The sequence below is a fragment of the Theobroma cacao genome, chromosome 2 (assembly GCF_000208745.1).
Source record: "Theobroma cacao cultivar B97-61/B2 chromosome 2, Criollo_cocoa_genome_V2, whole genome shotgun sequence".
NCBI lineage: Eukaryota > Viridiplantae > Streptophyta > Magnoliopsida > Malvales > Malvaceae > Theobroma > Theobroma cacao.
Window position 1 is genome coordinate 2,718,023 of NC_030851.1, and position 20,389 is coordinate 2,738,411.

General features: G+C 36.3%; 6 protein-coding genes across 10 annotated transcripts; 3 read left to right on the forward strand and 3 right to left on the reverse strand.

Annotated features, from left to right (window-relative positions):
* Nucleotides 2,777-3,217, reverse strand: LOC108660610. The gene has a single exon (XM_018114834.1). The coding sequence runs from the start codon at nucleotides 3,215-3,217 to the stop codon at nucleotides 2,777-2,779; it is 441 nt and encodes a 146-aa protein (XP_017970323.1).
* LOC18607494 (mechanosensitive ion channel protein 6) lies at nucleotides 4,192-6,275 on the reverse strand. 2 transcript variants are annotated; one of them, XM_018115318.1, is made up of 6 exons: nucleotides 6,205-6,275; nucleotides 5,600-5,700; nucleotides 5,368-5,491; nucleotides 4,915-4,995; nucleotides 4,617-4,819; nucleotides 4,192-4,526 (listed from the first exon to the last, which is right to left on the reverse strand). In XM_018115318.1, exons 1-6 carry the CDS (start codon nucleotides 6,229-6,231, stop codon nucleotides 4,319-4,321), a joined length of 744 nt encoding a protein of 247 aa, XP_017970807.1. In that variant the 5' UTR covers nucleotides 6,232-6,275; the 3' UTR covers nucleotides 4,192-4,318. The 2 variants fall into 2 exon arrangements, with proteins under 2 accessions (XP_017970807.1, XP_017970806.1); XM_018115317.1 differs by lacking the exon at nucleotides 6,205-6,275 and having other exon boundaries at nucleotides 5,600-6,144.
* Nucleotides 8,288-11,149, forward strand: LOC18607495 (pentatricopeptide repeat-containing protein At4g35130, chloroplastic). Its single transcript, XM_007041685.2, has one exon. The coding sequence runs from the start codon at nucleotides 8,566-8,568 to the stop codon at nucleotides 10,996-10,998; it is 2,433 nt and encodes an 810-aa protein (XP_007041747.2). The 5' UTR covers nucleotides 8,288-8,565; the 3' UTR covers nucleotides 10,999-11,149.
* On the reverse strand, nucleotides 12,520-13,681 carry LOC18607496. Its single transcript, XM_007041686.2, has one exon. The coding sequence runs from the start codon at nucleotides 13,203-13,205 to the stop codon at nucleotides 12,714-12,716; it is 492 nt and encodes a 163-aa protein (XP_007041748.2). The 5' UTR covers nucleotides 13,206-13,681; the 3' UTR covers nucleotides 12,520-12,713.
* Nucleotides 14,948-17,574, forward strand: LOC18607497 (probable polyamine transporter At1g31830). Of its 2 annotated transcripts, XM_018115433.1 has the most exons (3): nucleotides 14,948-15,364; nucleotides 15,456-15,498; nucleotides 16,088-17,574. In XM_018115433.1, exons 2-3 carry the CDS (start codon nucleotides 15,496-15,498, stop codon nucleotides 17,519-17,521), a joined length of 1,437 nt encoding a protein of 478 aa, XP_017970922.1. In that variant the 5' UTR covers nucleotides 14,948-15,364; nucleotides 15,456-15,495; the 3' UTR covers nucleotides 17,522-17,574. The 2 variants fall into 2 exon arrangements, with proteins under 2 accessions (XP_017970922.1, XP_017970923.1); XM_018115434.1 differs by lacking the exon at nucleotides 14,948-15,364 and having other exon boundaries at nucleotides 15,496-15,568.
* Nucleotides 17,996-19,651, forward strand: LOC18607498. Of its 3 annotated transcripts, none has more exons than XM_007041688.2 (6): nucleotides 17,996-18,115; nucleotides 18,434-18,506; nucleotides 18,627-18,727; nucleotides 18,824-18,963; nucleotides 19,130-19,211; nucleotides 19,320-19,651. In XM_007041688.2, exons 2-6 carry the CDS (start codon nucleotides 18,470-18,472, stop codon nucleotides 19,434-19,436), a joined length of 477 nt encoding a protein of 158 aa, XP_007041750.2. In that variant the 5' UTR covers nucleotides 17,996-18,115; nucleotides 18,434-18,469; the 3' UTR covers nucleotides 19,437-19,651. The 3 variants fall into 3 exon arrangements, with proteins under 3 accessions (XP_007041750.2, XP_007041751.2, XP_017970924.1); XM_007041689.2 differs by having other exon boundaries at nucleotides 17,997-18,115; nucleotides 18,428-18,506; XM_018115435.1 differs by having other exon boundaries at nucleotides 17,997-18,506.

The following is a 20,389-nucleotide window of genomic DNA, read 5'->3' on the forward strand; positions in this document are numbered from 1 at the left end:
ATATATATATATATATATATATATATATCAATATAATATAGGAGCACAATGATTCATCATATTACACATTCACAACATATAACGTTTCATCAAAGGCTTGTTTCCATGCAAATTTTAAAGAAAAACCAGTAAAATATTTCAAGTAGTTCAATCAAACATATAATCATTTATTCCAAAACATTTTAATGCAAGTTCACTCACCTTAATGCCACCTTACAAAACTAATGCCCACAAAGTCTCAATCCAAGTAGTCTCGAAATACCGTTAAAACATTGGTGCTTGAAGGTATAAAGATCAACCAAACCTTTTAGCCTTAAAATGAACATTTGAAGCCAAAAATTCAAGTGTTGTTGAAAGTGGAGTAGAAATAGAAAACAAAAGAAAAGAAGAGAGATTTTTCTTTCCCTTTCCTAGGGTTTAGATGTGCTGGAAATTGGGATTAGAAGCTGCAAGTTTGATGCTCAAGAAGTTAAGAGAAGGAAGGAGCAAGAAAAGAAAAGGAAAGAAAGAAAACAAGGAAAAGAAAATGAAAATCTTGAATTTTATGGGGGAGGAACAAAAATGATGTTGGGAGGAGATGGAGGAAGATAATGCCTTGGACACAATGGCCGGCCATGGGATAAGGATGGAGAGTCAAAGTTTCCTTTGGAAGCTTTGACCAAGCTTTATGAAAAATTATCGTTTTGCCCTATAAGGTTTTCACCTTTTTTAATTGTATCCTTTCACAATCTTTTAATTTCAATTTCTTTTCATTTTTCTTCCTTAACACTTGTACCCATAAAATATCAAATTTATGATTCAATGCATTAATAATGTAATATTTAAATATTTACTTACCCGCTCTAGCTTTATTTAATAAATACACGCGGACCCCATTAATATCATTTTTCTCTAAAATTTTCTCGTCCTTATTCTCCCCCACTTAGATTGACCATATATTTCTCCTTCATGAAAAATTTCAACACCGAATAAAATATTAATATTTTATTAATATTTTATTAATAAAATATTATTTTATTCCAAAATTTTTCACTAGCCTTTTAGGGCTCCAAAATATCTTACTTTGCCCCGATTCACATCCAAATCACCTTTTATCTTGCAAATTCTTTTTCGATAAAAATATTATTATTTATTCTCATGCGAAATATTTTATCTTAAAATACTTTTTTTACCTGTCTCTATCATTCGGCACTTAAATCAGCATCCATTGACCCTTTGTCTCATTGATAAGGTCATATTGACTTCCAAATGAGGGTACTGGGTGTCACAACTAGGGAACCTAGAATAATCCAGAGAAAGTCGACCTTATGCCTATATCCTATACAACTCCACTTCCCTAACTAATCAAACGCCACCTCTTAACAAAGGTTCACTTAAAACCATTAAAGACTTTTGACATTGGCTTCATTGTTTCCAATGATGACGATACTCGTCGAAAAGCCCTTAGGAAGGTTTTTCAAGTATATGCCATCGTCCTTTGCCACCCATATGCAGTGTTTTAAGCTACATCTGTAGTGAAAGCTGTCATCGTCCAAAAACACATCAAAGTCTGCATGAACATTATCTTTGGCCAAACAGCACCAAAACAAAAAAAAAAGAAGAAAAAAAAAGGAAGCCTCCAAAACGACATAATTTTAAGAAAAGAAGAAAAAAAAGAAAAAAGAAAAGAGAGAAGAAAAGAAAAGAAACCAAAGTAAGAAAAATTTAAAAGTAAGGGCTTAGGTGTGGTGGTAAGGTCCTTGCTGTGCTACTTAGAGGTTTTGGGTTTAAATCTCTACAAAAGCATATAATCTTTTGGAAAAGAAGAAAGTGATGTGGTAGGCTCCTGACATGCCATGTGGCACCCTCTTGATATGTCACTTGGCAACCTAAACTTGGGAAGTGATGTGACATTACCATGTCACCCTAACACAATGACGTGGTAGTGCCATGTCAACATGTCAACCACCTCAAGCTATCCCATCGTTTAAATTTGTCACATCAGTGCCACATTAACGTTGACGTCATCCTTTTTAATGATTAAATTAGATACCGTAAGAGGATAGACTAAATTGAAGTAATTTTTAAAATCAATAGATTAAATTGCTTCAAATTGGAGTGTAGGGACTAAATTGAACAAAATGTATGAGTATAGAGACCTCTCGAGTATTGTGGCCAAATTTTAATCATGATAATTATGTCGTGTCCTATAAAATTTAATGTGACACCTTAACATACTAATGTAGTAGTGTCATGTCAGTATGCCAACCACCTCAAGTCGTCATGTCATTTAAATGTGTCACATCAACATCACGTCAATGTTGGCATCATCCTTTTCGATGGTTAAATTGGATGTCGTAAGGGGATAGACTAAATTGGACTAAATTAGAGCAATTTTCAAAATCAAGAGACTAAATTGCTTCAAATTGAAGTATATGGACTAAATTGAAAAAAATGTATTAATACAGGGACCTTTCGAGTGTTTTGACTAAATTTTAATCATGTTAATTATGTCGTGTCTTATAAAATTTAACTTGACACGCTTAATAAATATATTATTCGTGTTGTATCGTATTATATGTTTATTAAAAATATACGATCTTGATACGATTAATTTATTATGCCGTATTTTTTTTTGTAACATGTCGTGTTTGTATTTATTCGTATAATTGTTTATGTTTATGCGATACGACTAAGATGCGGAAACTAGAATTGTCAAGTCTACACAAGATATACCATGACCAAAGACATGTTATTTCATTCAAGTTTATTGTGCAGAATACATTTGACATTGGCTTCATTGTTTCCAACCATGACGATACTCGTCGAAGCCCTCAGGAAGGTTTTTCAAGTATATGCCATCGTCCTTTGCCACCCATATGCAGTCTTTGAAGCTACATCTGTAGTGAAAGTTGTCATCGTCCCAAAACACATCAAAGTCTGCATGAACATTATCTTTGGCCAAAGAGCACCAAAACAGAGTTGTTTCAAAAAAGTTTTGTCTAAAACTCCAATTCTGTTCATCACCCACGGGGATTTGATGGATGCCCAAATCATCGTCTTTGGATTTACAATGGGCGGTTAACAACTTGCCTTGGCTCAAGTTATTGACTATGTGTACGTACCATTTATGAAATTCAAGGTCTGAACGACGTCGTTCCTCTGCGGTGGAAGGAGTCGTGAGAACAGTCGAGAGCATTGCTAACACAATCAGTACCATGCTGCTCCAGAAAGCCATCCTCATTCTCTGATGCTACAGCTTCCTTCAAGTGTTGTTTCCCACCTAATTCCTTTTTGCAGTGGATGATTATCCCAAGTTGCTTCTGTCTTTTGTAGGAAAAAAATTTCCTAAAATACGTGAAATTGTGTTCATGGATTTGTAGGTAATAAATCTAAATTCAGAAATAAATCTAAATTCATCAAAATTTATATGAATTATTTCCATCTTGATTTATGCTTGATTTGGAAATGTCAATTTGGGATTGTGATTTATGCTATACTAGTTTGTGATTCTACAAATTTTGAGCATTACTATTAGTTATTGTTGAGGGTAGAGGTCTCCACATGGGTGAGCTTGGATCAGGCCCGACCAGGCTTGACCTTTCCAAAGCCTAGGGCCCATCTCAGCTAATAGATTTATATTTTTATGATCAAATAATTGATAATGGTTTTAAACTTAATATTTGTCACATGTATTATAGTTTAAATTTAATTACATACTTACTTTATTGAAGCTATTTAAAATATATTTACATACTCGGCATGTATTTCTTATTTTTTTAGTATATATATATAAACACATACTAATCATACAAGTTATTGTATTTGATTTTAATAATATGTAAGAAGATTATCATGATAAAGACATATTTGTATATTCCAAATCTTTGCTCATGAATTCATATTTTTGGTGACAGTTGAGAGAAAATTAGTTAAGTATGCGACTGGCCTGTTTAAACAATGGCAGATTCACTCTTGTAAATGCAGTTTCCCTCACGAATCACATTCTGACTTGAGAAAGATACAACTTGAGACTACTTCAACATTTTTATTAACAAGACTTGAGGAGTTGGAGACTTCCTGTTACATTTTGGGAATCAGACGAGCAAAATCCATTCTTTCAAAAGATTCCACCATCTGATTATAAATTCTTTTTTCTCTTCTCATGTTCACTGAAGTTATGGTAAGACAAACACTTTAAGAAAGAAAATAGAAGGTGAACCAAGCAAATGCTTTCATAACTGGGGAAAGGTACAGGATGGTGTAATAAAAATATCTTGCCTGTTAAAAAGGAACGAAGAACAATAAAAAGAAACTACGCCAGAAAGCCAATTACTGTCTACCAATGCACAAGGATCCCAAGCTCCCTTATGATGTTAGCCACTTCTTTATACAGAAGTTTTTTTCTTTCAAGTCTCTCATCCAAATCTTGCATGTTTATTCGATGTGTCGCCCAGACCTCCACATGCAGCCTGCTCGTCTCCCCGATGCTTGTTATGAATATACGTGGTGTGGGAAACCAAAGCTCCTCCCTGCTTTGGATGAAACTAGCAACAATGACAACAAAAACAGTAAAATTATATATCAGAAATCAAATCCCTTCCAAGCAATAAACGCTAACTCAATATGCAAATTACCTCAGTATCCTTTGTTCCATGGCAATAATTTGTTCTTCTGGGGTCAAAATAAATATATCAAACTCTATTTTGTCTCTCGTTGGTGGGCTGAGTCGAAAATTGCTCACTGATTTTGTCCACAGAATAGCATTCGGATAAATAATTATTTGATTGTCATTCCTTAAGAAGACAGTGCTGAAAATGTTGATTTTGTTCACCACCAACTGAAATTTAATAAAAAATGTAAGCAATAATTGCATAAATAAAGTTCTCTAAATTGAGATTTTATAAAAAAAAAAATACATATTTGCAAATTTACCTCAACCCCATCGATCTCGCATCGATCATCAATATTGAATGGATGCATTACAAACAAGTAGATCACAGCTTCAAATGCAATCTTGCACGTATTTCCAAATACAAATCCTGCTAAGAATATTGTCGAGACCAAGAATACTAGATTGCTAACTGTGGTTAATTTAAACATGAGTGAGAAAAGAACAAAGGTGACGATGAAGTATACAAAAATTAAAATCCAATTGAGTTTCTTAACAATTGATTTCGAATTAGAACGTGTCAATTCAATGGACCTCTTTTCTTTAAATATGTTAACCTGAAACATTTTGACAGATTTTATTACTTAACAAATATAATAATATAAAAGAAATCAGTCAATAAGAAAAAAAGAAAGAAAATATGCTTTCTCATTTAAAGGAATACAATAAAACAAAATGAATAATAGACTAATTATTGTCATTAACAATACACTTACCACCCAGTTTTCCAGTATCAATTTATGAACTTTTTGGCATTCGGATGCACAACCCAAAAGTTTCAACACCTTGCGAGCATCATTGATATTCATAAAACCCATCAAATCTTCCATGTAAATGTACCTGTTAAAAAAAAATACATATAAATATTTCTTTTAAAATTTCATTCTATAAAACTTTTTTCACATATAAACAAGTATTATCTTTTAATAAGAGAATAAGTTCGGGTACCTTGAAGAATTGCTTGACAAGTTCTGTATTATTTTTGTTGCCAGATTTTTGGCACCCTCCTCATTTCTGATTTTCTCAAATGCATTGCCTTTGGGTGCTATCTGTTGAATCATCTTTTCACTAAATTCCAAATCTCTCATTCTCGAAGACAATATATGAGAATTATAGCTGACTGCGAGATACGTGAAGATGATAGTTTTTACTATCCACACCACTGAGGAGACTAGCAAGAAACTTAGAACTTTGTTTATGTAAAACAAAGTTTCTAAATGTACCCTCCTCAGGTTTTGGTTGAAGATAATGTTGCATAGCACAAACATAGAAGCCACCCATAAACAGTTTTCGACTGCAGATCTTGTTCCATAAATATAATAAAACAATCGTTTTTGCTTGGAAAACTTCCACCCCATGGAAAGCACAACCAAGTTCAACATACCACGAAAGATGATCTTCCCCGACAAGAGAGACAGCAGAAATAAATTCCACTTCCAAATGACTAAATCACTCAATGATAGTTGATTCCATGTTGGAAGCCAGATGCTAAAAGGCAAAGACAGTAATAAAACCAAACAAGACAAACACTGAGCTATGACAAGTTTTCTGACCTTTCCTTGCTTAAGCTCTTCTTCCATTAATCTATCAATTATGACGGTGTCTTGATCTTTGTTTTCCTCGATTTTCCGTCCTTGCTCTTTCTCCTCTGTTTCATAATGTGTTTCTGATTCAACTTCTTCAATCTCTGTAATTTTCGATGTTTCAGTGAGTTGTACAGTTTCCAGACCCGCAGACTGCTGCACTTCAATAACAATATTATCCATGGAAAACAGATGATATAAAATGAAAAGAAATTAAAATTTTCAGCTGGGAAGTGCTTGCGTTGTAAGAAGGAACGCAATGCAGATGACAAATTCTTTGGGGGAGGGAGGTAGAAAATTTTAATGATCTGTCATGAGAGTTAATAATATTAGCAATCATACAATCTTGTTCATATTGGTATGAACTGCTTTTTTGATGTTTCGCTTGGTCAATGGATTCCTGGAAAATTAATGAGAAGATAAGCCTATGCAAAATTTGGCATGACATTTGACATTTACATTTTAGCTAAGCAGTTGAACATGGAAAATAGCCATATATTTCAAGGGAAAAGAAAGATTAAAGGTGATTGTCAAGTTTTCTCCATGTAAAAGAACTTAAGTTGCATATCTCATTTGTCTGCAAGTTGGAAAAAGAATATAAGCCAGACTGGTAATTTTGCCTAAGCATATAGTAGTCAATTGAGCCACGTTTATTAGTAACGCTTTGAAAGCAAATTCGCTCACTTTCCATTACCCGCCACAAGTCTACAAAAAGCCCCTTTGATTTTGATTTCTAACCGCAATTTCTCTCTTGAAACCAACCCGAAATGGCTGCAGCAGTAACACCATTATCTCACAATTACTTCGACAATTCCCCGGCACCCATAATTGTTTCACAAAACCACTTCGATACCCCGGGAACAAACCGAAACCCTTACGCATGGAAAAAGTTCATGCAAAATTGGTTGAGGTTGGATTAGATTTAGATGTTTATAATTGCGACTATGTATATGAAAGTTGAGTGTGTTGAATTGGAAGAGAATGTTTTTAAAGAGGTGCTAAAGAGAGATTTGGTTTCTTGGAATTTTTTGGTTTTCAGGTGTCAACAAGTTTGCTAATGGTTTGAATTTATTGGTTTCCTTGAGGGAAATGGTTTTGGTAGGAATAAGGCCAGACGGGTTCAGTTTTATTAGAAGTCTTTCAGGCTTGTTCTATAGAGGATTGTGAAAGGAGTGACAAGGTGATTTATTGTCAGGTTATTAGAAGCGGACTTGAAATGGATCTTATGGTTGAGACGTCGCTATGTATGACAAGGGTATTCGACAAGATCGTTCACAAAAACATTGTCGCTTGGAATGCTATGATTGCAGCCTATGTCTCTAATGCTTGTTTCCATGAGTCAGTCTCTTGTATTAAAAAGATGCAAGAGGTTCTTAAGCTGAGTCCAGATGGTTACTATGAAAACCATCAAGACGAACGTCGTCAAACTTTCGAATTTTTGGTAAGTCGATCGAAAGCCTTTGATGGTAAAGACGTTTTGGTGTCTGTTTCTCTGCTATGTTTTGCCCTTTGGAAAAGAGGATTCTGTTGGATTGCCCGGCAGTGTGTAACTTTTCGTGAGAGAGAAAATTAGATTGAACGGCATCGTTGCTACGTGTTAAAGGAAATTGGGCTCCAAAGCAACTCCTAGCCCGAGCTACAAGTTTGCTAATGGTTTCACCGCGTTTGAAAACCTCTTTTAAGATTGGAGAGAGTACAGTGCACATTAAAGATCCACCTTAATTATGTATATAGCATGCACAAACATTTAATGATTTGTCTTAAGAGTTAACAACATTGATAATCTATTCTGTCGAAATTATTGTCAGCATTATACCAAAAAAAAATGATGTTATCACAAAATAATGTTGTTCATGCTTATTAGTAAGAATTGCTTTTAATGTTTTGCGTGGTGAATGAATGTTTGAAAAATTAAATAATAAGATAAGTTTGTGCAAATTTTGAAATGACATAATCTTTTGAAATTTAAATTACAATTTTGACATTTAAATGTCAGCTAAAGCATGTGAACATGGAAAATAGTCATATATATATATATATATTGCAAGGGAAAAAAACAACTAAACGTGATCTTCAAGTGTTATCCCTCAAGTTGCATATCTCCTGGAAAAAGAATATATGCCAGACTGGTGATTTTGCCTCATTTAAAAGTTGTACGCAGATAGTACTCAATTTAGCCGCGTTTATTACTAACGCTTTGAAAGCAAACCCGCTCCGTGAAACAGAGCCAACGGTCACTCTCCGTTACCCGCCAGAAGTCTACAAAAAAGCCCCTTGATTTGATTTCTAACGGCAATTTCCCCAACTACTGACTCTTGAAACCAACCCGAAATGCCTGCAGCAGTAACACTACTATCACACAATTACTTCCACAATTCCCCGGCACCCATAATTGTTTCACAAAACCAATTCGATGCCCCGGAAACAAACCGAAACCCTTACGCTGTAACCAAGCCAAGATTCTCAAAACCAACTCAACTCCGTAGAACCCAATCCAGAACTTCACAAACCTTAATTGAACCGAAGAATTTAAAACTCACGCGTGCTCTTCCCGCGTTTATTGATTCTGGGTCGATGGAAAATGCACTCTCCTTGTTTGAAGAAATGAACCACTGGGACTCCTACACGTGGAATATCATCATCAAGGATTTAGTCGATAATGGGTTGTTCAAGCAGGCGATTAATTTTTTCCATAGGATGGAATTTGAAGGAGCTAGACCGGATAAATTTACGTACCCATTTGTGATAAAGGCCTGTGCTGGGGTTTTGTCTTTGAAAGGAGGGGAAAAAGTTCATGCAAAATTGGTTAAGGTTGGATTAGATTTAGATGTTTATAATTGCAACTCTCTTATTTCAATGTATATGAAAGTTGGGTGCGTTGAATTGGGACAGAATGTTTTTAGGGAGATGGCTGTGAGAGATTTGGTTTCTTGGAATTCTCTGCTTTCCGGCTACCAACAAGTTGGTGATGGCTTGAATTCATTGGTTTCGTTAAGAGAAATGGTTTTGGTAGGAATAAGACCCGACAGGTTCAGTTTTATTAGTGGTCTCGGGGCTTGTTCTATAGAGGGCTGTAGAAGAAGTGGGAAAGAGATTCATTGTCAGGTAATTAGAGGTGGATTTGAAATGGATCTTATGGTTGAAACGTCGCTGATTGATATGTATGGCAAGTGTGGTAGCGTGGATTATGCAGAGAGGGAATTCAACAGGATAGTTCACAAAAACATTGTCGCTTGGAATGCTATGATTGCAGCCTATGTCTCTAATGCTTGTTTCCATGAGTCATTCTCTTGTGTTAAAGAGATGCAAGAAGTTTTCAAGTTGCGTCCAGATGCGATTACTATGATAAACTTGCTCCCATCTTGTGCACAAATGGGAGCGGTCTTGGTGGGTAAGTCTATTCATGCTAGTGCAATCAGAAAAGGGATTCTCCCTCATCTAGTGTTGGAGACTGCTCTGGTTGACATGTATGGAAGGTGTGGGAAGTTGAAACTAGCTGAACATGTCTTTGTGCAAATTAATGGAAAGAACTTGGCGTCATGGAATGCAATGCTTGCTGCTTATGTACAGAATGGACAGTACACAGAAGCCTTGGAACTGTTCCAGAACATTTGGTATGAATCTCTTCAACCTGATGCAATAACAATTGCAAGTGTCTTACCAGCATATGCTGATTTAACCTCCTTGAGTGAGGGTAGGCAAATCCATGCTTTTATCATAAAATTGGGGCTTAATTCTAATACCATCGTCTCAAATTCAATTACTTACTTGTATGCCAAGTGTGGAGATCTCCACACTGCAAGGAGATGTTTTGATGGCATGTTATTTAAAGATGTTGTCTCATGGAACACAATCATTATGGCTTATGCCATTCATGGGTTTGGGAGAATTTCCATTGCATTGTTTCGTGAAATGATAGAAAATGGCATTGAGCCAAACAAGAGCACTTTTGTTTCCCTATTATCATCTTGCAGCATTTCTGGCTTGGTTGATGAAGGGTGGGAATACTTTAATTCAATGAAAAGAGACTATGGTATTGATCCAGGAATAGAGCACTTTGGTTGCATGCTTGATCTTATTGGTCGAACAAAGAATCTTGATCTAGCTAAGAATTTTATTGAAGAAATGCCATTTGTCCCAACTGCAAGGATATGGGGTTCTTTACTAGCTGCAAGTAGAAAGACCAATGACATAGCATTAGCAGAAGTTGCAGCCAAGCATGCTTTATCACTGGAGCATGATAACACAGGGTGTTACATCTTGCTTTCCAATATGTATGCTCAAGCTGGGAGGTGGGAAGATGTAGAGCATGTCAAATGTCATATGATGAGACAAGGCGTAGCAAAAACAACCGGATGTAGCGAGGTTGAGTCAGACTATAAAATTCACAGGTTCATTGATCAAGACAGGTCAAATGCTCAAATGAACATGATTTACGATGTGTTGGATAGTATCTTGAAAATGACAGGGGAAGGGAAAGATGATTATGCTCGTAGTATTACTAAGCTGAGACCGAAAGATTTGACGAGGAAAAGACCAAACTCACCTGAGAACCACAGTGTAAGATTGGCAATCTCTTTTGGATTGATCTCCACGGAGGTAGGGAGACCTGTTCTTGTCAGAAAAAACATTAGAATTTGCGAGGATTGCCACAATGTTGCAAAGAAGATTTCAAAGTTTACCAAAAGAGAGATAGTAGTAGGAGACTCCAAGCAATATCACCACTTTCAAGATGGATGTTGCTCTTGTAGAGATTATTGGTGATAGCTGTTGCTCTCTAGCCCATCTAGCTACAAAGAAAAAGTTGTACACAAACCTCCTCTACCTATTGTTCAAGACCAACGACAAATGAGCAGATTAACCAGACATTGTACAGATCACTTGAATAGCAATAAGATTTCCCATTTTTCCTATAGCTTTCTTACCACAACTAAGACTGTTGCACTAGGACTACAAGACATGATTTTACACTTCAGGAATCACATCACATGGGCAAACATCCATCCCGTTGAAACATTTCATGGTCAAGACTTTCTCAGTATGAATTTTCCTCTTCCCTAATCCTATTTGACTGAAGGAATACGAAGACAAAAACCTTAAAAAACGGACAAAAGAAACCGAGAGATAACTAATCAAATGCTAAAATAAAGGAAAAGCGTTTCTTACGCGGGGAAAGATGATTTAACATTTCCATTACCCCCACCGGCACATATGCGTCACAAACGGATAAAGATAATACGCAAACAATTTGGTTCACAGACGACCACCTAAGCCCCTCGAAGGTTTGGCGAACTTTCCTTTCCTTTTCTGTCCCAGTGACCTGCCACATTTTGGTTAAATCAACAGCAGAAATTAAAGGCTAATATAACACCAATCAAATGCTAAACCAAGTCAAGCACTTTTGACTGTGACCCAACAGGCCCCGTAGGCATAGTGTTGCTTGAATTTATCAAGGAAAACATCTTTGTCAGATTAAGGCCTGTCATTTACTGCTTTTTGTATTATCAACATCTTCAGAATTTAATTCGTGCGTCTAATCTAAAAATAATTGATTGATAATAGACAAAACGAGTTTTATTATATTCATTTTTTAAAATCTCAAATTTAATTGATATAGGATTTTTTATTATTATTATCATTTTAATCTTTCTATTAAGATAATGAATTTATCACATTACATTTATCATGAAATGATTAATCATCTAATTTAAAATTAATTAATAATTGATAAAAAGATTTTTATTATATCTATATCCTGACCATATTTTTAATTTAATTAATATAAACTTTTTTACCATCATTTCAACACGTGTAAATAAAAAATGAATCCATGCCATCAACATAAATATAAAACTGACAAAGCATTTGATCAAACCGAACGATCGAGAGAGAGACACCAAAGTGGAGGACCGATCCCTAACAAAGTATAAAGAATCTAAAGTGGTGAATTTGAGAGTGATGTTGCAGATTAATGACCAAAAAGTTTAGGGTTAATGACCTATGCTCCAACCCATTTGTCAAGGTTGCTGCATGGTGTGGTACACCTGTTCTGTGCATGTAATTAAGAGCCTAATTGATGCATTTATGAAGGACAGATGGAATGTCAAAGAACAGAATAAATAACTGACCTAACCTAATACCATAAATAAGCAGCCCAAACACTGTAATTACTCAATAATTTAGACCGATTACTGTGTTTTTGCAGTAAGAAATTGTATTAACTTTCACAAGAACATGACAAGCTCCCATTCTCCTCCTCAGACCAAGAATGTTGAACATTGAATATTTCAATAATATTTTCTCTCTGTAGTTACACATGCAAAGAGCCAAAAGAATTATTTCTCTAACCCAAGGAAAAAAGGAAAAAACCCGAAAAAGAATCTCTATTTACAAATTGAACCAGTATCTACCGGTCAAACCGCAACCTCCTCTGGAGAGCGAAAAAAGGACTAAACAAAGGCGAGCTACCATCTCAGTTTTCAGTCAACTTTCTCTTCATAATCGTCATAGTAATCATCATCATCATCAAGAACCTCTTCTCTCCTCTCCCAAAACGCCTCCTTGACGTTCCTCCAGATCACATCATGTAGCCACAAGACGCACCCACATTCACCGCAACACCTTTCCTTAAGCCTCCCGAACAAACCCTTTTCTCCGACCTCCGGCGGACTCGACATGGGCTGCAGATAAGCCAGCGCAGCATGCTTGACGAGCGGATTCTTGATGGGAATCTCATGCCAACTCGAATTATGCGTCGGTGAAGTGATGGCCAGCGGTGATGTGGGCAACAAGTCTTTCAAACTCGTGTAAGAAACTGACTGTATGGTGATCATCTCTATGTCTGAAATCTGAGATGAACCGAAGCCGTTGTGTAGGAGAAAAGTTGATGAGTGAGAGTTTGTCGAGGGATGATCAAGTTTTCGGTTCGCTTCTCTGTTTGGGTTTGGGTCTACAATTATGGGAGTATCCATGAATGAATAATGAAATAAGAGGATAAAATTGATAACAATAATAATAATTTCTATATTTGGAGGAGTAAATCTTGGCTTTAAGCCTCGTAGCTCGGTGGCTTTGGAGGTTTAAGTGGATGATTACGAGGCTGGTTTTAGTGGGTGATCACTGATTAGATATACTTATTACCCTAGATTTAGAGGAGAAGAAGACTAATCTGTAAGAATTCTCTGAGAATGGCCATAGATAAAGAGAGGATTTTTCAGGTTGTTTTTACAAAGTTGTTTTCTTTGTTTATGCGAAGCGGGAGGTGATAGCGATTAAACCAGGGTTGAAAAAGAGAATGAAGATTATCTCACGCCCAAGGTAGGAGCGTGCATTAAACAAACCAGTAGATTAAAGGCATTTGTCAAGTGGAATATCAATGACAACGCGCGGAGGAAAATGGAGACTAGTGGAATCACAGCTGAACTAGCATTTAGCTACTAGTTCCGGATTCCGGATTCTGTATATTTATTGTTGTTCCATATACTTACTTCTGTTTCAAACCACGTAGGATGGACTGCTCACAAAGACTAAACGAGAAATTTCAAGAATTTTAAGCAAAACCAACACTAATCATCCTAAAGACTATGATCTTTAACTTTCTGAGTCAGCATTGTCATATATGGATAGACAGTTAGCATCAAGGCAATGCCAATGACCCATTAAGAGCAAGTATCAGTGATCTTCAAATCAATCAAGATTTTTAGGAATCCCCTCCTTCTTTTTTTTCCCAACAGGAGCTTAATCAATGGATCAAAATTTTGATCTGAGGGTTGAGACTAACTTAGACTTAAGAGAGGGAGAAAAAAAAGCTTTTTTTTTTGTACCCATCATTTTGTAAGAGTAGAGAGAGACAGCGAAAAGCTTGGCTGAAAAGGTGCGTGGGAGCTGGCAAATTTGTGTTTATCGATTCTTGGTAAGGGTTATCTTGAAATTGGCAGATGTTATCATAAACTAATTATCCACCATGGATTTCGAAGCAGGCATATTCTTCATTAAAGTGCTTATTACTCATGGAAGTCATCATCAACTTACTGTTTAAGTACATGTTTAGCTTAATTTTTTTTCGAACTTATCTACTTTTTAAAAGTAAAATTTAGATTAAATATGATTTTTTAAGAAGTTCTTAAAAAAATAATTATTTTTTAAAAATAAAATTTTAAAAAAAAAGTTTAAGAAAAAGCTCCAAAAATGAACTTTTTCTTCTTTTATTTTAAAAATATAAGAGAATTTTTATTTTGTTCCAAAAATAACCTCATTTATTAAAAATAATTATAATATTACCCTTTAAAAAAATACCTTTTATGATAATTTTAACAAAAATTATAACTTATAAAAAAAACTTAAAAAAGAAATTTATCAAATAATTTTAACTTAATTTTAAAAATTATTATTTTTCATAAGAGTTTCATATTAACTTTTAAGTTAAAAAAAAATCATGTCAAATAGGCTCTAAAACGTTTATTAAATGAATTGTATATTCAAACTAGAAAAGAAAATACTATATTTTCTTGGAAGCATTTTGGAGGAAAATTGCTTCTTTATCATGTCTAAATGATTTTAAAGTCTTAACCTTCCAACTTGTGTTCCTCTAATATACGGATTTAGGCTTGTTGAATTCCTAAGAATTGGAACCATAATCAAGACTCAAGCCCAATCCGTGTACCAAAATACAAAAGCCCAATCCTGAATCCACGAATAGAAACAAGAACCTGTCCCTTGTGATAGGCCGCTCCAAAGTCGAAATGGGTGTCATTCTCAGTGCTCAGTTCTCAGGCAATCCTACCTTCTTGGAGATGTTAATAGAGCTGTCGATTCAACCGTTGTGATTGCTCGTTTTAAGGAGAAATGTAGAAGCTGTCATGCCATGGAATTGTAAGAGCGAAGAGAGTTGCTTTGTTTTGTCGAAAACAAATCCAGAAAAAAGGAAGAGGAATTCAATGCAGCTCATTCTTTCTCTTGCTTGTAGTTTATTTGGCATCTCGAGAACCGTCAGATCAGATCATTTCTTCAAAACCCAGACTCGCATTTGTTGAGATCTGATTCAAGGTTCCAGCTTTTAGAGCTTGTACCAGCTTCCCTTCGCTGCCTTTCTTTGTCTCTGGTAGAAATCGAAAAGGACACGTGCACGAAGGTACGACACGTGGTGGGCTGAACTTTTTGTCACGTTTCTCGCATGCTGACACACTCACTGTCGCTTACCTGAACTCTTATCAACTCTCCAGGAAAAAATCAAATGCTATTGCAATCCCTCCTCCTTCTTTCATGGTTAGTTTCATTGTCCTGCGCTTTCTGATTTTATAATTCTTGGACGTTCTGGGTTTTTTCTGTTATCAAGGTACTTTTTATGGTTCTTTTCTCTGCTAATCGGTCATGTCTTTTCTAGTATTTTAAGGATTTTTTTGGGATTTTTTTTCATTGTTTTGGGTGTGAATTAGAATTTTTATTTGGTATACTAAATAACAGCGGCTAAGGTCAAATTTTTTTGCCAGAAATGGGGTTATGGGAAGCAATTTGCATTGATATTTTGAGTCGTGTTGTATTCCGGTGACAAATTTTTGTTGAAAGTTGCTTAATTAGTTGGAACATGTACTGTTCATTAATATCTCTATTGGGTTAAACAGACATGGACTTTTTACTTTACGAATGACTGGCAGGCTTTTCTTCATGTTAAAATTGTTTGTTGCTTCCATTGTTCATTACTTGTGTTGTCTGAATTATTAAGAAGATTACAAGATGCTGTGCCTTAGTATTTTTTATGCCATCATTTGTTATTAATTCTGCCATTATCTGAATCTATAAGCAGTAGCACCATGGTTTTCCAAATTATGTGTTTAGATTTGAAGGTTGCTTGCAGAAACAGAGAAACTCATTAACTAGGCAAACCCCTGCTGAGATGGTGGAGCCGAGCAATGCTGACTATGTGGAATTGGGAGAACGTTCTTCCCCCAAGCTAGATAAGTACCAAAAGGTTTCTATTATACCTCTTGTGTTTTTGATATTCTATGAGGTCTCTGGGGGCCCTTTTGGTGTTGAAGCTAGTGTCCAAGCAGCTGGTCCCCTTTTAGCTCTTCTTGGATTTTTGCTGGTTCCATTCATATGGAGTGTCCCGGAAGCGTTAATAACAGCAGAATTAGGTACAATGTTCCCAGAGAATGGTGGTTATGTTGTCTGGGTTTCATCAGCTTTGGGCCCTTTTTGGGGTTTCCAACAAGGCTGGATGAAATGGTTGAGTGGGGTTATTGATAATGCTTTGTACCCGGTTTTATTTCTGGACTACCTGAAATCAGCCTTCCCTGCTTTGGAAGGAGGTCTGCCAAGGACAATTGCAGTGTTGGTTTTGACTCTGGCTCTCACTTATATGAGCTACAGAGGTTTAACTCTAGTGGGTTGGGTGGCAATCTTACTAGGGGTGTTTTCACTTCTCCCTTTTATTTTCATGGGAATTGTGGCAATTCCCGAACTGGAGCCTTCAAGGTGGCTTGTGACAGATCTTGGTTATATAGACTGGGGTTTATACATGAATACTCTCTTCTGGAATCTAAACTATTGGGACTCCATTAGCACTCTCGCAGGAGAGGTGGAAAATCCAAGTAAAACTCTTCCAAAAGCTCTTTTTTATGCTGTTATCTTAGTTGTTTTTGGATACTTTTTCCCCATTTTGATTGGTACTGGGGCAATTCCACTTGATCGCGAGATGTGGACTGATGGATATTTCTCAGACATTGCTAAAATGCTTGGAGGTGTCTGGCTGCTAGCTTGGATTCAAGCTGCAGCTGCTCTATCAAACATGGGAATGTTCCTTGCTGAGATGAGTAGCGATTCCTTCCAGCTTGAGGGAATGGCAACTCGAGGGATGCTTCCTGAGTTCTTTGCAAAGAGGTCTCGCTATGGAACCCCACTGGTTGGGATTTTATTCTCTGCATCTGGTGTTTTACTACTGTCATGGTTGAGCTTTCAAGAGATTGTAGCTGCAGAGAACTTCTTATACTGTTTTGGAATGATCATGGAGTTCATAGCATTTGTGAAGCTAAGGATAGGCCATCCAGCAGAATCAAGGCCATTCAAGATACCTGTCAGTACGGCTGGAGCAATTTTAATGTGTATTCCCCCTACCTTACTAATTCTTGTGGTTTTAGCCTTTGCTTCTTTGAAAGTCATGTTAATTAGCGTGGTAGCTGTGATAATCGGGCTTGTTCTTGAGCCTTGTCTAAGGTATTCTGAGAAAAAGAGATGGCTCAGATTCTCCATGAATGCTGACATCCATGACTTTCACTCTGCCTATCGGTAGTGTGGTGAAACATGATTAAGAAATTGCCATTTTCACTTTTCCATTTTTCTGTGTCTGAAACGTGAATGTAACTCTGAGCCTTCATCTCTTCTAAGGTAATACAATTACATCTCAGAATGACATGGCCGCTGTTACATTTGGCATGAACTAAGGTAACCTTAGGATTTGATTCTGCTCACCATGAACAGAAGTCCACAAGCTTTTCATCAGGGTGAAAACCTTATTCTTCCTAGCGTTGGATTGACTAGCCAGCGTAAACTTTTACCTTAGAAAATCATGTACTATAAAACGGAAAGACCAGGTGAAGAGACCATAGAGTATATATTAAGCTACGACTAATTGTAATAATTTTCCTACTGATAATTACTAAATATTATTACAATCAAAGGTTAATCTTTGCCTTCAATGTCCCATGGGCTCAATTTCTTGGGCCTAAAAGAATTCCCCTTAAAAAGTTACATTTTGGATTTGGGAGACTGAGAATCAACCCCAAAAGGGTAAAACCTCTCCTCTCGCGAGCTAGCCTCTCTGGGTTGAAGCTGGAAAGACAACCCAAGGCAGAGCTTCTTTATCTTCCACTTACGAAGCAAAACGGTACCGACCAATTTACTGTTTGCTTTACTTTCTGGGTTCTTTTTATACATTGCTTTCTGGTAACTTATGACGTTTGAGTCATTATCTCTCTATTGTTCTTCACTGGTTCACAGCGTTTTCCGTTTTAGCGGAGAAAATCCGTATGATCAAAGATTTACATTAATGGTCGGTCGTTTCAGAGTTTTTGCTATCTGGCTAGTTGGTATTTTGGTCGCCCAAATTGAAACGACTTAGAAATTTGTAGGTGAATTTTATTTGATTTATCGTTAAAAAGTATAACATTCTCTACTGTATCTTTCTTCTTTCCTTGAGCGGTAGGCAAGATTATCATAAAAAGGAATCAACTTTGGCATAATGGTGATTGCTTCGAGGTTGCTGACAAATTGTTCAGGTTCCTCTTTTTTATTTCATTTTCCATTTTTTAATGTTTATTAAGTTTTCAGATTTTCATTTCTTTATGAAGCTTTGATTTCTGCTTTTGATTTTTTTTTTCTCCATCATACTTTTGTAGGTTTGGTTCATCCAAGTTATCATAAGCTATCTTTCCAGCTTCAGAGATGCCAAAGAACTAGATGTAATTGTTACAAACCTTATCCATCAGTTTTTGAAGAGGTAATCTTTATCTATTATATTGTCAGAAATCCTGTATCCAATTAACATTTGTTAGTGGTGTAGTTGCTCATTTAATGTTGGAATTGGTTCTTGTAGATGCCTAGAGGAAGTTTTCTTAGGAAGCCTTATATGAGCAGGCATGTCATGTCTGTAGGAAGTAATCGACACCAGTTAAGTTTTGATGATGAATTACCTGAGGAGCCTTTCTGGCTAAGTCTGATCAGAGACAGCATCTGGTAATCTACGTACTAAGAGTTGCTGCCGCTTTTTTGCCTCTCTTTTCCCCATTCGATTCTCTCCCATCCCCTGCTATTCTAGCATCTTGTATTTTATGAGGTATGTAATAGATTATACTACTTCTGGGTGGTAATCGGTTGAGTAACTTCTGTTTTATGCTTTTAGGGGTGTAAGATCTTTGTTTGCATTTCTGGTTGAGCAGCCTGGTCAACTGAAATACATAGAGTGGCCAAGCTTCCAAAGCACAGTAAGTATCACTAATTCAAGTTTCACTTGGAAGTTGAAGAATTGTGCGTACAAAACAAGCTGATTTATATGCTCAAAGTTTTACATTTGCTTCATCGACTTTTTGCAGCTGAAGACTGCTACTTTAACTCTTGTTCTCGTAGCCATGCTCATTGTTGCTCTATCATCAGTTGACTCTGTCCTCTGCTATGTTTTAGCTTTGTTGCTCAGGAGAACCACATCATAATTGAATTATTCTCTCAAAAGAAACACATTTAGTGTAGTGTATACATTCCTTCAATGCTACATATGGTTACCCATCTGCTTTAAAATCTGCAGAAGAACTGCAAGTCTATTGCAAAGGAAAATGTCATCAGACCAGCAGTTTATGATTACCTGATAGTACATGTAGTGTAATTTTGTTTTGTATACCATCTCGTGCAAATTTAATGTTTATGTTTATTCTTGCCAAGAAGAAATCAAGCTTTAGTGACCAAGCACTGACGGTGGCGAATGGTATCTCGAATGCAATTTCATTAGCCTTAACCCAGATTTGCCTGGTCAGGGTGTTCAATACAAAAATTGTTAACTTGATAATTAAAGTGCAGATACACAAGCATGCTACATGTATTACACCCTTGTCGGTTCTAATTCTACACCATTGCTTGACCTCATTTACAAGAGATACACATTTCTGTTAAATCTCTTTGTGGAGTTTAAAAAATATCTTAACAAAAGACTACAGAACAACAAAGAAAGCAGAACCACTGGGCCGAGCTTGAATCCAAATGAACCAACCATGGTCCTCATGTCCTGCAAGTCTACGAGAAGAGCAAGACTCGGAAGACTACCAAGTTGCTCATTTTCTCGTTTGCCGTTAGGACGAGGTACGCAGGAAAATTGCCATCAGACCAGCGGTATCAGGCTAGTCACCTGGCGAAGACAATTACCTGATCATAGACGTCTGCACTTTAGTCTTAGATTCTGAAGAAAAGGAAAATGGAAAATGAAAAATGAAGGAAGACGCTACTTTGGCACAAGAGCAGATCAGATTATTTCATGTTTTTTATCAACACTGGAATTCCAAGTAACAGCAGGTTTAGATTTGTGCGGATTTGAGTAATTTGGTGCCTAGGCTTTTCATAGAACGATTGAAATGTTCCCACAGACCACAGAGCAGAGCGCCTGGAATTTGTCCCT